The sequence below is a fragment of the Notothenia rossii genome, assembly GCF_949606895.1.
Source record: "Notothenia rossii genome assembly, chromosome: 11".
NCBI classification, from domain to species: domain Eukaryota; kingdom Metazoa; phylum Chordata; class Actinopteri; order Perciformes; family Nototheniidae; genus Notothenia; species Notothenia rossii.
The window spans coordinates 6,913,140-6,929,151 of NC_136910.1; the positions used below are offsets into that span (position 1 = coordinate 6,913,140).

The window sequence follows — 16,012 nt, forward strand, 5'->3', positions numbered from 1 at the left end:
TATAATACGACATAAACGTGCAAAAATAATGCATGAATGTACTTAAATAGTAGCTGATTCCGCAAAAGCATAATCCATAAAAGTGAGAGCAGGGAATAAAAGCATCACAGGAGTTTTTGTTGCATTTCTAAATAACACATATCAAAGAAAATGCTTAAGTGCAAGATGCTGCAAACTAGGTACATTATGGTATAATTTGAAACAAGGAAATACAAAAAAATGACCAGGTGTTTCCAAAAGTATAGTATTCTTGATTTGTTAACTAATCCAACCAAACAGCACAGCACACAATAGAGGAGTTGTACGAGGATGTAATCAAACGCAAGATCAAACAAGAGAAGGCCCAGGACTAAGTTTTATTGAGACAAAGCAAATGTTTAGCTTGGTTACGATTGATGGGGGTTAATAGCGTCACTGTAATCCAGAGTTTAACGTGAGTACTTTAACCTCTTTGCAAACAAGAGCATGAACAACTCCCAATATTTAGAAGCTTAAACCAAACATTAGTGTATGAAACCACATCCTTGACTACTTTTTTATTTCATAAATGTAAGGTTATAAAACAGGGGTCTCATGTAGCCAAAGCACAATAGTATGTGAATATGGTTGTATCTAAGAAACAGCAAAGAGTAAAATCAAAAAGTTGGTATCTATAAACTCATAACATGAATGTCAAATATGCACACATGCTGAGTAAACACATAAAAACCAAAATCATATGAAAGACATATCAAACACAATTGTAACGTTTTTTTTAAATGTTCCTATAATATCTTCCTGTCTTTGAATCTTGATTAAAAAGTGTGATTTTTGTTCTGATGTGAAAATATCAAACGTCATACTGTTGGATACATTCCCAAAGTATGTCCATAGAGTACAATACTTTAGTTTAGACCAATCACAACAAATGTTGTAGGATTTTTTTATATCAAGCTAAATAGTTTGGGCGAAATAGATAACACATAATTAATTTTACTTTCTCCCTTGACTCAAAACTAAATTATGAATTCACTGATATGAAGTAGGAACCTTTATTTGTCTTTATTTGGTACACGGACAGTACAATATGTGACACCGCGCTGTCAAAAGCAGGAAGTTAAGAATGTAAAGTATAATGCGGCATCTCCTCTCATTGATCTCATTTACTCATTATTTATTAGAATTAACACAATCTCTAAACACAAGGATATGCAGGTGTTGGGTCTTGGCTCTGTGAGGTGAGTGATACCTTCGTATTCTTTCTGTCACTCAGTTTTCCCCCAACGGAAAACACAACTCAATGTTAGCATTGAAGCTAAGCGGCTAACTAGCTGCTCAACGGTCAAATTGCCATAACAACTGTCGTTAACTGGCTTTTTAACCGTTACTGTTAACTGGTTGTACTTGTTAACATACAGAAACAACGCTATGTTTTTGTAAAAGCAAAGAAATACAGTAATTTGTTGTCAGATCTAGTCTGACATGTTACCTGCATCACAGCAGCTCCATTCGCAACATCAGACAAGGACAAATAATAAGACACGATACAAGGAAAACAAACATTTAACATAACTTCACTTAACTTATTAAAGTCGTAATTTAAAAAACAGCGAGTGTGTAAAGAGGTGTTTCTCCTCTTCAGGGTTTAGTTTAGCGCGAAAATACTACACAGGCTTAACCAGAGCAGTCACGGTGCTACATTTACAATGAGTGTAAACAACAGCAATAAAAGAACATAAAACGGCTAGCAGACTAAAACATGTATTTGATGCAGAAGTACAACGTGTTTAATTGTGGTTATTCAGATACTGTACCAAAGGGAAGATAAACATACGTAAGCTTTTCCTTATATATCTTATGGCTGCTAGCTTACTTACAAGTTCAACTTTTAACAATAAAATATATTCAAAACCTTAATAACTTGTTGTAGTTAGGGTACCTAATGCTGTGGTTTATTTGCATTGGATCAGCAAAACATTTAAATACTTCCCAGGTAGTAATGTATTTTTAAGGGAGCATTGGTGCATTTTACTCGAAAAAAATTGCATTACATTTACAGTTGATTTAACCTACAGCTAATGCAGTCTATTACAACAGCCCTGCAATAATAACTCCTTCTTACATGAAGCTTATGCATAGTTTTTGTTTTACATTCAACTTGACGTCTTCCTTTGAATAATAATAATAATGGGTTTCATTTATAAAGCACTTCAAATCCCAAAGTGCTACAAGCAGTGAGCATGAACAGTATAAAAACAGTACACAACACGGTAGAATGAATAAATAGCAATAAAAAACAAACAATACAAATAAAATAAAATAAAAGGGTGGTAATAGATAAAAGGTTTAAGGAAAGGCTCTGTTGAACAGATGGGTTTTGAGGCCTTTTTTAAAAGCTTCCACGGTCTGTGGTGCTCTCATGTGGTCGGGGAGAGCGTTCCACAGACTGGGAGCCGCCGAGCAAAAAGCCCGGTCTCCCATAGTACGGAGCTTAGACCTGGGGGGTTTGAGGAGGTTGGAGTTGCTGGAGCGGGTGGTCCGCAAGGAGGTATGGGGGGTGAGGAGTTCCTTGAGGTAGGGAGGGGCAGTCCCATGGATACACTGGTGGGTGAGGATGGAGACCTTGAATTCGTAATAAGGATGGGGGTGATGTGATCATATTTGCGCACCCTCATCAAATCAATCTTTGAGGCCATAATGTGACGCAGATTTATTGTTTTGCCCTAAACTGACAATTATCAATCGTATTAAGAGCATGTAGACTTTATCAGAAACACTTTACAGTATTTTAGACTGCCTTAGCTTTGCGTAGGACCCTAGGTGCACAAAATGCTCTGAAGAATATGATTTATGTCTTCGTCTTATGCATGGGTCTGGAAACAAATCCAAATCTGCAGATCAAACAATAGCTGGATAACAGATTTTTGGGGTTAATAATCTTAATCCTATAATCCAAAAACAATCCTGTTAGTAGTAGTTTATTATTTTTATCGTCCAGCTCTGTCCTGTTACAGTATGTGATGTCATTTCTTTTCGTTCTGCAGGCACACGGCATGCTAAGCAAACAGTCTTTGGAGCAAAGGAAATCCAGACACAAGTCCCACTAATGTTGATGATTAGGTAAAGCGTGATTGTGATGATGCAACGCTGACATAGAGGGCTTTATCTGTGTATCACTGTCTGTCAGCTGTCTCTCTGTGTCGTTACAGTCCCAGGATGGCCTCAGGAATGCAAGAGAAACAGTTCACGGCATCTCTGCTCAATTTCTTCGTTTACAACCCAACATTTGGACCACGGGAAGGAGAGGTGATACAGAAATGCTGAGCACATGTTTTACACCTGTATCTGTGTACTCGGGTTATACTCGGGTTATTCAAGGTTGCATTTTTTGTCTTTTCAAGGAAGAGAAGAAGATCTTGTTTTACCACCCGAGTGAAGTGGAGAAAAACGAAAAGATCCGTAATGTGGGTCTTTGTGAAGCCATCGTACAGTTCACAAGGTGGGTTCAGTACTCTAAACAGAAGCAGAGCCTTAAAGCCACAGCAGCATTTCCCATGACATTATACTGACTGGGTGCCTTCTGGTGTGTTTATTGATCCCTTTGGCGTCATATCAAGACTTGCCATGGATTGCAAAAAGTGTCTAAGATCATTGCATAGCTTAATTTGGCGAGCTCTGTTAAAGAAAACTAAATGAACGAGTCATTCTGTGAACCTGGACTGTAACAAAATAGGGAAATGTCGCATTAAGTGTTCAGATACACACTTATACATACAGGATCTACTTTGTCTGTAAAAACACAAAATAGGAGGGTTGATCTTGTTTGGATGTGTCTTCTTTGTCTTCACGGTCATTTCTTCTATCTTCCAGGACGTTCTGTCCAACCAAACCAGCTAAATCCCTGCACACACAGAAGAACCGGCAGTTTTTCTTTGAGCCCGAGGACAATTTCTGGATGGTCATGGTATCTTAAAGGCTCCAATGTTACATTACTTGCACAGTATTCAGTCTGTTTGTCTAGAGCTTGTTGGATTGTATGAATTTAATCCGTTTGTATACACTGTTAATTCCTCAGGTGGTTCGGAACCCAATGATCGAGAAACCAAACAAAGATGGCAAACCTCCCACGCAAGAATATCAGGAAGAGGAAATACTTGTGAGAGATACTCGTCAACGTCTGTATTTAAGTCATTGAATATGGTCACATCCATTTGTTTCTCATCATGCTCCTTTGACTTTGCAGGACACCGTTTATGGTGCGGTAGTTAAGGAATGCTACAGTATGTACAAGGTGAGTTCCAGGATGTTGCATACCCGTGTGTGTGTGTGTGTGTGTGTGTGTGTGTGTGTGTGTGTGTGTGTGTGTGTGTGTGTGTGTGTGTGTGTGTGTGTGTGTGTGTGTGTGTGTGTGTGTGTGTGTGTGTGTGTGTGTGTGTGTGTGTGTGTGTGTGTGTGTGTGTGTGTGTGTGTGTGTGTGTGTGTGTGTGTGTGTGTGTGTGTGTGTGTGTGTGTGTGTGTGTGTGTGTGTGTGTGTGTGTGTGTGTGTGTGTGTGTGTGTGTGTGGTACAGTGTGTAGGTGCGTGTTGTACAGTGAGTCCGTAGATGCGGCGGACAGATGGGTCTCACTTGGTTTGGTGTCCTCTGCTTACTTTTGGCCCGTAATCTCAATTCCCCATTTCAGCGACCAGAGAGAGAGGGGGGGGGGGGGATATATCCAGTCTCTGATTTTGTTACGTTATTATGAGAGTGCTCTCATACTTGTTTGATTCTGAAATTGTATATATTTATGTAAATATATATGTGTGTGTGTGTGTCTGCATCTGTAGCCTGTTATTGTCTCATTACTCGCACTGTGAATGAATTCAAAGTAAATATATAAGTCATCATGAACACATCCGTCCATCAGACAGAGGGCTGCTGTGCCTCCTGTCATCATTAATGGACGTCTCTTTAAAATGACCGCTCAGAGGAGAGGAGTTCTCATTTCTCTAACCGCCTGCTGCTTCCCCTCCTCTCTCCTCGATTCCCCTCCTCGACTCCTCCGCTCGCATCTCCTGTGGGCGGGACTAAGAGGATAGGAGTCAAGGAGGGGAAATTAGAGTTTTGAGAAGCCTTCACAGTCTGCGTGATAGGTTAAGGGGCGGGACACCTCTAAGTGGATGACCAATCACAACAGAGCCGGCCAGCTAACCAATCAGAGCAGACTGGGCTCTGGTTTCAGACAGAGGGTGAAAAGAGGTGCTGCAGCACAGACAGTATGAGAGAAATAAAGAGCTTTTTGGACATTAAAGCAAGGAGACATGTCCCAGTAGAGACACTAAATATGAACCTGAAAACTAGGATAATATTTCCCTTTTAAATATGTTGCTATTTTTGTATGTTCCCACTTTTGTAAATAGAGACCTACACCCCTACAGTGTTTAATTTTCTGGCATTTTCAATTAAGAATATCATCTTAACAGTGATTTTTTTTCTTGCAGCTCTTCAATGGTACGTTTGGCAGAACAGTGGAGGCCGGAGGAGCGGAGCTGCTCATCCAGAAGCTTGAAAAGTTCTTCTACCGGGTAACAAGTCATTATGTTTGTTTACTTTGCGAACAGTAACTTGACCTTTCTTTGACAGCTTGATTCATTGAAATGGATGCGCAGATAGTTATTTATAAAAAGTCAGTCGATCGTAAATGTTTTCTGAAGGGCTGGTCACCTCTGAAGATATTGACATTGTTTCTTTTTTAAATACTCTCGTGGGTAAAGCTGCTGAGAAGATGTTTGCAGTCATGCCTCATTTCCTGAGATATTTCTGTCTGCCTGGTCTCATTTCACCTCGGTGCAGCGTTGCATTACACTTATGCAAGAGTATAAAACATTTATTTATATTAGGGAATACCCTCCTTAAGTTTAACACAGGCTTCCCTCCCCTCCATGTAACCCAAAGACAGAGAAAGAGAGAGGCCGTGGTGTGCGTATCAGAGGTTGAATGTCAGGATGTTGCAAAGCGCGTCAGTCAGAGAGTTTCTTATACCTCTGTTTTTATTACACTGTAAGCAAGCACTTGTTAGGCGGGTAAACTAACCCCTTTCTCCTGCGTCTCTTGGCAGTATCTGCAGACGCTCCACTTGCAGTCCTGCGATTTGCTGGACGTTTTCGGAGGCATCAGCTTCTTCCCGCTGGACAAGATGACCTACCTGAAGATCCAGTCCTTCGTCAACCGAGTGGAGGAGAGCCTCAGTCTGATCAAATACACGGCCTTCCTGTATAACGACCAGCTTATCTGGTACACACTTTGTTCCCGCTCACTTTTTTTTTAAATCCACCTGTGGGTTAATTCAGGCCGCAACCTTACACGTATCCAACGCAACATCTACAGGCACATTGTGGCATGCTGGGTAAACAGAGGTGGCTCTAAACACAGCCTGTAATCCTCCTGGTGTGTCACTAGCCTTTTGAATAACACTGACAGCCACCTGGCTCTGTGTGTGAGCGCAGGGGGATTACATGGTTTGTAATGAAATGACTTTAGAACAGAGTGAGCTTTGGCAGAGAATCGAGAAAAGCTATTGAATGTTGCCTAACTTAAGCTGTATGGGTTTCATTAAAGCCTGTTTACAACCCTTTCCAAACTGGTCTCAGAGCCAGGATTTGTAATGTAATGCGTAATACTGTGTGTTGTGACGATTTCATTTTCTCCTTGTTGGGTCTGTAGGAGCGGACTGGAACAAGAGGACATGAGGATCCTGTACAAGTACCTGACCACCTCGCTGTTCCCCAGACACTCTGAACCAGAGGTGAGGGGGGTGGAGTAGTAAGAGTTATTAATACACTCTATGGTGGCCTCAAAGTATTTGACAATCCATTTGTTTACAACTGATAGTCACAAACCAGGCACCATACACCCGCTAGCATTGTGACATATGAGGGGATCATAAAAGTGAATTCTTTCTATGAAACTCCATGAACTGGGGGGCTAAAAAGAAACTTGTTTTTAATTGGAGCAGAGTAGGGCTGCTCGATTATGGCAAAAATCATAATCTCGATTCTTTGGGTCGATAATTGATATCACAATTATTAAAAAACGATTATCCATTTACTTTGAAAACATCCATTTATTGAGAAAAAAAATGTGAACAGTATGTTTTTAACTGTTGATTACCCTGAACTTTAAATATAACTCAACTGAAAAACCAATACAAAAAATGTATAATATTAATAAAAAAATAATCGTTTTATTCCGATTACGTTGTTTTCGTAATCGTTGCAAGCCATAATCGTAATTGCGATTTAAAATACGATTAATTGAGCAGCCCTAGAGCAGAGCAGTGTTGCACAACTCATCGGACAAATGATTGTTTTGCTCATTATCTGGCACGTTTTTATTGTGCAACTTCAATGGTCCTGAGAGTGTTTTTTCTTTTTGCCAGTGAGTTCCCTATGTAGTCTTTACCATAGGACTCCTGAGATAGTCAGTAGTTAGTAGCGAATGATTTGGTACACAGCCAAAATGAATATCTATAGAAAGTACAGAGAACAATAGTGTGCTTCTCCCTGATGATGGATGGTATAAAAAATGTAATGTGATCTACACACAGCTCTTAATATTAATGATCCAGACATGACTACTGGCCTGAACATGAGCTGTGATTGTTCCCTTTAAAGCTATCCCACTCATTTTCACTTCCTCTAATCATCCTTCTCGTCTCTTTCATCTTGTCGTCCCTTCAGCTGGCGGGCAGGGACTCTCCCCTGAGGCCCGAGGTGGCAGGGAACCTGTTGCATTATGGGAGGTGAGTCCCAGGTCTCATGTATCTGTGTACACACTTAAGTGGAATAATGTGGTTTCAACCCATTGACATTAATGAGCACTGCCTGCAGTCAACCGCGATATTTAAGGAGGTTCCTCCCTTGGCTAACACTTATTGTTGTTAAGCAAGCGAGCCTAGGAGTCATGGTATTTATTCATCTGCAGGGGTTGAAATCCACTTTATATTCAGTTTCAATGTATTGTGTTACATTAGAAAGTTTGCTCAGATGTTTGCTGTCTGACAACTTCTATCTGCAGGATATTTGAAGTTTCTGAGAGTGAAGTAGAGCTGCTGCTGCTGCTGCAGAAGACTGACTCCTGGTGACATATCACGGGATTAAATAAAGTTTTAAAGCTGGATTACATTTATATTTGAAGGCCAGAAAAAGAGTCACATTTGGGGTAAAGTATAATATTTAAGATTAAAAGATCCATGCAGGGAAAGCTACACCAGAGAGTCACATGTTACTATGGCTCCAGTTCATATTTAGTGGTATCCTTGGAATCCAGTGTAAAACAACAAACCCCTTGTTCAGTCTGTCGCTTATCTTTAGGATCAGTCATGGAGGAATTTAGGGTCAAAGGGTTCTGGTCCCTTTTTAGAAAAAAGAAATGGAGCTTGATCAGCTCTGTTTCAGTCCAGATCAAACCTTGGTCCCAGATATTGACACAGTACTGGCCCTTTTGCTGTGTCATATGAATATTCCCAGGTCATTATTCGTACCCATTTTGCCAACCCCTCTGACCGCTCCACTACTGCCACCATGAGGCAAAATCATCCAACGTGAGCAACACTTATATGCAAGTCATAAAAACATTAAAGATCCATCCATTATTTGTTGGTATGGTGGACGTAGAGGCTTTAAGTACTCTACATGTGTGGCATAGTTACCACCCCATGCAATTCTTCTTGAATTAGGCCAACTGTTTCTACAGGATGTCTTTTATAACATTTTGGATTCATATGAAATGTACTGAGTAAAATCTCTGTTACCAAAAGGAGGAACTTTGTTTTAATCACCTGATGGCTTGTTCTCCAACACCAACGGCACATGAAACTTAAAGGGCCCATGTCACGCTTTCCTGGTTATTACCCCCTTGTGTGTTATGAAGGTTTTTCTGCATGTAAACGGTCGGCAGAGTCACAAACCCTCAAAGTACACCCTGTAGGGAGTAAAACTCTAACACAGAAAAAAGACCTGTCTGTGCTGCCCCAGAACGCCTCGTTGGACATTTTTCTTTTTCAATTTTTTTCTTCCGGGAACGAATTGACGTAACGACGACCCCTCCGTGGATTGGTCCAAATGGAGCCGTTACGTTAAGACTCTGAGATGCTGTATGAGAAACCAATGAGATTTGGGAAAATTGCACAATATAAATCTATTCTAGTTAGGGATGGGTATCGTTTGAAATGTATAGATTCCGGTTCTTATCGATTCCGGTTCTTATAGATTCCCCGCTTCGATTCCAAAATTGTAAAAGAAAGAGGTCAAACGTTTATATAACAAAAATATCTTTATTCTTTTAAGCTTTAACTGACATTTTTACAAATAAAAAATATACATGCAATACAAATGTATTGCACAATAGCTGTGCTTTATTTTAACTGAGCTATGCCTGTGGCAAGCTATTAACAGGCATTACACTGTGCCTTGTCTTTTTCTTTTTTAGTGTAGTGGAGCTTTAGAGCGTTTACCGCGACCCATCTTTGGTGTTATGAAGTGAACTCATGAACTCGTGAACTGTCTACGGGAGGGCGGGGGGAGCCTCGCTGCGGGGCAACTGTGGACCTTTGTCGCCTGTCAGCGCAACTTACATGATGCCGTTTAAAAAAATTAAAGGCGGTGCCGGCCGTCAGCGTACCGAGCCGGCCGCTCTGTGATTCTCCAGAACACACAGATGGCCAGTCCGCCCTTACCCTGTATTCCACCGGGTCACGGCGGCGCAGACGGACCCGGTGGAATACAGGGTCTACCGCGTTTAGGAACCGTTAAGCAGAACCGAAATTGTGTATTTTGTATGGGTACCCGGTACCCGGCATTTTCTTATAGGTTCTCATCTGCAACCGAGTTTCGGTTCCCAACCCTAATTCTAGTAGACCTCAACAATGGAATTATGATCAGTAGAAATGGCCATGACATGGGACCTTTAACATTTATTTATTTGAGTCTCTGACTCTCACTCATTCTCTCTCTTCGGTCCTCCCCAGGTTTCTGACGGGACCTACAAATCTCAAAGATCCTGAGGCAAAATTCAGATTCCCTAAAATATTTGTCAGCACAGAGGACGGCTATGAGGAGCTGCACCTGATCGTTTATAAGGTAAGGTGGAGCAAAATATGATCTGCTGTTTTTTCACAGGCTTTATTGAAATGTATTAAAACGGTGATTCATCTTTTAGAATGATTTTCATAATCTGTCAATTTAATTCCACTGCTCTTTTTTGGATTAGACGGCTGAGTTTTAAAATGATGAAGTGTGTCTCATCATCACATTGATGTTGTTTCTAACCTGTGTGACCTTGACTCTGCATTTAACCTGATCTGATCTTTTCCAGGCGATGAGCGCGGCAGCTTGCTTTATGATCAGTGGTGAGTGTGCACCCATAGAGCGCCACAGTGACGCGTCCTAAAACCCGGAAGGAAATACTACTTCGACAAAAGCTAAATGTAATCTCTCCATAGGATTTTGGAAAATAGCTGGAAATAAGGTCTGTGGTTGAGACACATTTAAGAGACGGATCTCGTTTGGTTCAGCCGGATAATATCCACATGTCTACACTACTTTTATAATGTTCAAATCATAAATCTAATCGTCAGAAGCAAAATGCTAACGTTATGCTATAAACGAACTACAGCAGGGTCGCTGCTTCAACGTCACGCCAACTTAAGATCAATATTCAAACATACAGATTCTAAATGGTACAAGTTGAAGCGTTTGTTTTCACAGTTTGCAGGAGGGAGGTACTTGCTTTCAAGCAGAACAGGGCAAACAAACTTAGAGGAGTGTTTACGTGTTCGGCGTAATGACGTACAACGGCCTCGACAACTTCTGTAGTCCTATTCAGCCACTTGGTAACAACCATTGTTTTTCAGACACGTCAACTCTTCAGAAATCATCAGTGGGGTCACTGCTGATGGATTTAATGTCGTAGAACAAAACGTGACCTGTCTCTTCAATGTGTCTCAACCACAGACCTTACTTCCTGATATTTTCCTAAACCCTATGGAGAAATTGCATTGCTTTTTGGAGAAGGAACCGGAATTGGTAACATGCTAACTTACTTCCTGGTTTCAGGATGCGTCACTGTGGTACTCTATTACACTGACTTTAAAAAATACAGATAACTTCCACTCCCCTTCTCCTGGTTATTTTCACAGAAGATCTTATTATTTAGCTATTTAACTTGCTTCTCTCCCCTGTCTCTTCCCAGCCTCCGTGGAGCTGACGAGGGATTTCTGCGAGCAGCTGGACGCCTTGGTGGGCCCTCAGCTCACTCTGCTGGCCTCTGACATATGTGAACAGTTCACAGTAAACCGCAGGATATCAGGGTCAGTTAATCATCCACCACTTTCACAATCAACAACTCACCACACTGTGTGAAAAGTATTTATTTTACATGAAGACTAACTGGTCAAATTTTTCAAAAATGGTCATCCGTTGTGATTTTGGTTTTGTCAATTTTGCCAACAGACCAAAATGTAAAGCTTGAATTTTAGAAATCAAAGGAGCATTGTGATGACGGTTCAGTGTAAGCATACTTTCAAAATCCTGTCTTGAGTTGTCCCTCTTTAGAGTTTGTAATCATCGCTGAAACTAATGAAGAATATTGTTAGTTAAATCTGGTGTAAAATTGAAAAGAATCGACCATAACATTTTAACGTTTGCGAAGATGGACACAGCAATGTTTTCCATTCAAATAACTTGAGAGATCTTTCGGTTATCAATCAAATGATTAAATAAATTAACTGAAAATAATCAACTTTTTTACTCTTTAAGTAGAAATGCCAAATATTTCAGTTGTAAGAATTTCAGCTAGAATTGCTTATTTTTTGTCTTATTTGTTAGTAAACTGGTTGTTTTGAGATTTTTCCCTTGTTTTTGAAACTGTGTAGGTAATCAGTTATTATTAAATTAAATAAACAATAAATAAATGTTAGCGATACATCATGAACAGGCAAAAAACGGTTCCCAGAATGTAGCAGGAGAAAAGTCAGTGATTCATTACTGCATTTAAACATTATCAACTTTTACGATACGTTTTGAATATCTATAGAAAGTACAGAGAACAATAGTGTGCACTCCAAACACTCTGCTTCACCCTGATGATGGACGGTATCAAAATGTAATGTGATCTATACACAGCTCTTAATATTAATGATCCAGACAGAGCGTACATGACTACTGGCCTGAACATGAGCTGTGATCGATTAATCGTTCAGCCCTACTTGGGTATCAGTTACTCAATTAATTTAAACAATCGATTCCTTTTTAGTGCTACATCATGAACAGGCGGTAGCAGGAGAAAAGTCAGTGGTTCATTACTGCTTTTAAACATTAGTATCTTTTACGATACGTTTTATTGCCTTGGTCAGAAGGTTACTGCTTCAATTGGTCGCAGCAGCCATGTTGTTAATCTTCAGTTTACAGTGCCTTTTGTATTAACTCTGGCAGCAACAGCGGAGCCTATAATACCATTTGATATGGTCGGGGCTCTACCTAGGGGTAACTCAAGCAGCGCCGCATTAAAGACTACATCCTCTCACCGTCCGTTAGATTCAGATCCGTCCCGTCTGTAATCCAAGACTGGACTCTCTGACCCGGTTGATTTGATGGGCTGCTTTTTTAATCACCCTAGTGAAGAATCCACTGAATAAATAAAGCCGTCGCAAATTCCTCCGCTGGCATTCAGGTCTGTGTCCTGATTTCGTAAATTATTAGAATAAGAATCAGCTGTATGTCAAGCTGTGGTCATATCTGTGTCCTCGGCTCACCTTAACGTTGGTGGACGATGGAGAAGGCTTCATTAAAACGCACAGCTTGCCTTTGGTTGGATGTTATCATCTAAAGCAGTGGTTCTCAACTGGTGGGTCGCAACCTAAAAGTGGGTCGCGGACCCGTTTCGAGTGGGTCGCGGATGTGTGAGTGAAGAAAAAGAAATTGAAAAAAAAAATTGGGAATTTTTTTTTTTGGAGGGAAATGTCAAACTTTTATTTTGAAGGCCCGATTTTCTAACGCTGTGCATGCAGTAGGCGTTGGACTGGAAGTGCCGGAGACCATAAACGGGTTTGAAAACTTCTGTCACGTAGTGATCATCTTCTCAATAAAATATCTTTGCTGATGGTTTTTCGAGTCTTCTGGCCAATCAGAATCAAGATTGTTGTCGGAAGTCCCGACGGAGAATAACTTTGCGGTAGAACTCTTCTTTATACATCCATGGGTACAACTTCAGATAAAAATGAACACATGATGAAATATGACCCCCGGTTTGATGATTGACAGGTCACAGAACAATGGGATCTATCTACCCTTACCCACAATTGAAAGTTTATCTCCTCTTTACTCTTCTCGCAGCAAGATGTCAGAACAAAGTGAAAAACAAACAATGGCATAAAATATTATTAATATGTCGGGTAGCAATAGATTTATTTATTTTCTTCTCAGAGTGTACCAGAATGCATAGTTTGTTAGTATTTCTAAAAATCTCCAGGTGGAGAATCCCCCCAGACCCCCTGCTGGGGTTGGGTTTACAGCATGTGTACCTTTTTATATAGTTCAGCTTTGATTCCATCATCTCATTAAACGTTTTTTAAAAGCATACTTTAGTTCTGTGAAGGGATATATGCACTGTACTTCACTTGTATTAATATTGTATGCTGAAAAGCGTATATATTACAGCACGATTTTTTGTTGAATAGATTTGAGTGCTTCAAAATGTTGGGTCGCGATGTATTGACCAAGTAAAAAGTGGGTCCCGAGGCCTGACCAGTTGAGCACCACTGATCTAAAGTGATTTGGCTTACTGTATCATGTATTAATAAAGTGTGTTTACAGGATGTTTGGCTCCAGAGATCACAGGTTGAGCTAAATGTATAGGATTATGTAAACCCAAAAGGGACAAAAGCAGCCGGTTGCTTATTTTTATAAATGTATATGTTCTTTGATTTTGTGTTCAGGCCAGAGAAAGAGCCCCAGTTTAAGTTCATCTACTTCAACCACATGAACCTGGCGGAGAAGAGCACGATCCACATGAGGAAGACGGCCAGCGTGTGCCTCACCTCGGTCCATCCCGACCTCATGAAGATCCTGGGAGACATCAACTGTGACTTTGCCAGGTACAGCAGAGAACTGTCACACTGTGTCTCTAGTTATATCAACCCTATGGGCCTCCACTGATCTATTGTTATAGTGACTGGCCACAAATCAGCTTGAAAGCATCCAATGGAAACCGCAGAATAGAAATACTTTATTTATTGTTAGTGAGGAAAGCACATTTCACAAACAGTGGAAACAAAATAATGAAAAACTGAGTACAACTTTATTTTTTTCATGGATATCATCACAGCTGTGTCTGTTTACACATAAGTGTGAAGTTCCTTCTAATGTTTAACCCACTCCCTTTTGAGCAGTCATGAGCCTGCAGTCATGTGAGTCCCATTTTCAGCCTGTGGCACGTTGTGTGGTATTGACCGTATTTATCCCAGTATCACTAGCAGTTCCTCTTTGAGTGCAGATGTTGTGTAGATGCTGCTGGTCTTTTGAATTTGTCAGCACACAAACATACATACAGTGCAATTTGTGTACCGTAATTACATATGGAAATGTAGGTCATTTTATTATGAAATTCAAGATTTTAGTATCTCAAAAAAAGAACCTGTTTCTGACACAAACCCTAACAACATGACATGACATGTCACTTGTTAGACGCTTTTATCTGAAGCGACTGACATACTCAATACTGTGGACAATACCCACAGGAGCGATTTGGGGTGAAGTTTCTCAGGGACACAACGACATGCTGACTGCAGTGGGGTTTGAACCTGTGACCCCCTGATCCCAAAACCAACGCACAACCCACTGCGCCACACGCCTCCGATCAACAACTAAAATGTTATGTCTTATGACACTTTAAATGTGGTAGTTGCCTTTAAGTGATGGTGCTTTGCTCTTTGATCCCCCTCTCAGGGTTGATGAGGACGAGGAAATCATCGTAAAAGCGATGACAGACTACTGGGTAGTCGGCAAGAAGTCAGACCAGAGAGAGCTGTATGTGATCCTGAATCAGAAGAACGCCAACCTGATCGAAGTGAACGGTATGTCTCCACCACCTGGTGACGAGCAAACCTGCGTCATTACACAATAAACACTTCTTTCATCCCTTCCTTAATGTCCTTTTTGTCTTTGCTCCACCACAGAGGAGGTAAAGAGGCTCTGCGCGACGCAGTTCAACAACATCTTCTTCTTGGACTGATGGAGCTGATGAGACGGAGACTGTTCCCCCACACTAACACTGTCAGAGTTGCAGGGTATCATGACAGCATCAGCGTAATGCAATAATTGCATTGTAAAATAAAAACAATTAAAAGCTTTCTCACCAAGTTTTTATTTTATTTAACCTTTAAAAAAAATGTAATTTTCTCTTGTAATTAAATGTAAATCCAGATTTTTACTGTACTTTAATTTTCTTTGTACATACTTTAAGGATTTTGTTTACTGTTCATTGGGATTTCTTTAGAAACAATTTGTTCGCATCATGAAAATGTCTCAAATTAATTTAAAAACTGACGTGCACACTTTACGCCCAGGTTTCTTTGATCATCAGTGATTATTTTAAATACGATGTCTTCATGTCAAAAGTATTGTGGTTTGCAAACAACTGCGCATTGTCATTTTACTCTGTGTAAGAAATGTTTTTTTTAGGTAAGGATTAAGTAGCAACATCAGAGATTATGTTTATTTATTGGACACATTTTCAGATGAGAATAAAGTTTGACATTACCTCTGTTGTAGTTGTGTTTGTGTTGCCCTTTATAAAACAGTAAGAACCTTTTTTTTTTTCTTTTTTTAAACAATGAATGCATCTAAAATATAGGTGAACAGCAAAAATAAATAATTGAAGGATTGCCCTCAATTAATTTAAATTAGGGGCCTTCGAACATGCTAGGGATCATTCATAATTGCTGTGTCAAGGCCCAGATACAGTACTATTCTAATCCTATGGATGTTTTCATAATCTT

The 16,012-nt window shown here is 40.2% G+C and overlaps 1 protein-coding gene across 2 annotated transcripts; it reads left to right on the forward strand.

Moving 5' to 3' along the window:
• The first annotated feature begins 1,060 nt into the window (after positions 1-1,060).
• On the forward strand, positions 1,061-15,773 carry ccz1 (CCZ1 homolog, vacuolar protein trafficking and biogenesis associated). 2 transcript variants are annotated; one of them, XM_079660583.1, is made up of 17 exons: positions 1,068-1,217; positions 3,024-3,099; positions 3,189-3,285; positions 3,381-3,478; positions 3,850-3,943; positions 4,055-4,135; positions 4,223-4,270; positions 5,460-5,543; positions 6,077-6,252; positions 6,682-6,763; positions 7,698-7,759; positions 9,986-10,097; positions 10,333-10,366; positions 11,209-11,326; positions 13,952-14,110; positions 14,961-15,088; positions 15,191-15,773. In XM_079660583.1, the coding sequence occupies exons 2-17, from the start codon at positions 3,086-3,088 to the stop codon at positions 15,244-15,246; spliced, it is 1,443 nt and encodes a 480-aa protein (XP_079516709.1). In that variant the 5' UTR covers positions 1,068-1,217; positions 3,024-3,085; the 3' UTR covers positions 15,247-15,773. The 2 variants fall into 2 exon arrangements, with proteins under 2 accessions (XP_079516708.1, XP_079516709.1); XM_079660582.1 differs by lacking the exon at positions 3,024-3,099 and having other exon boundaries at positions 1,061-1,217.
• Positions 15,774-16,012: the final 239 nt, after the last annotated feature.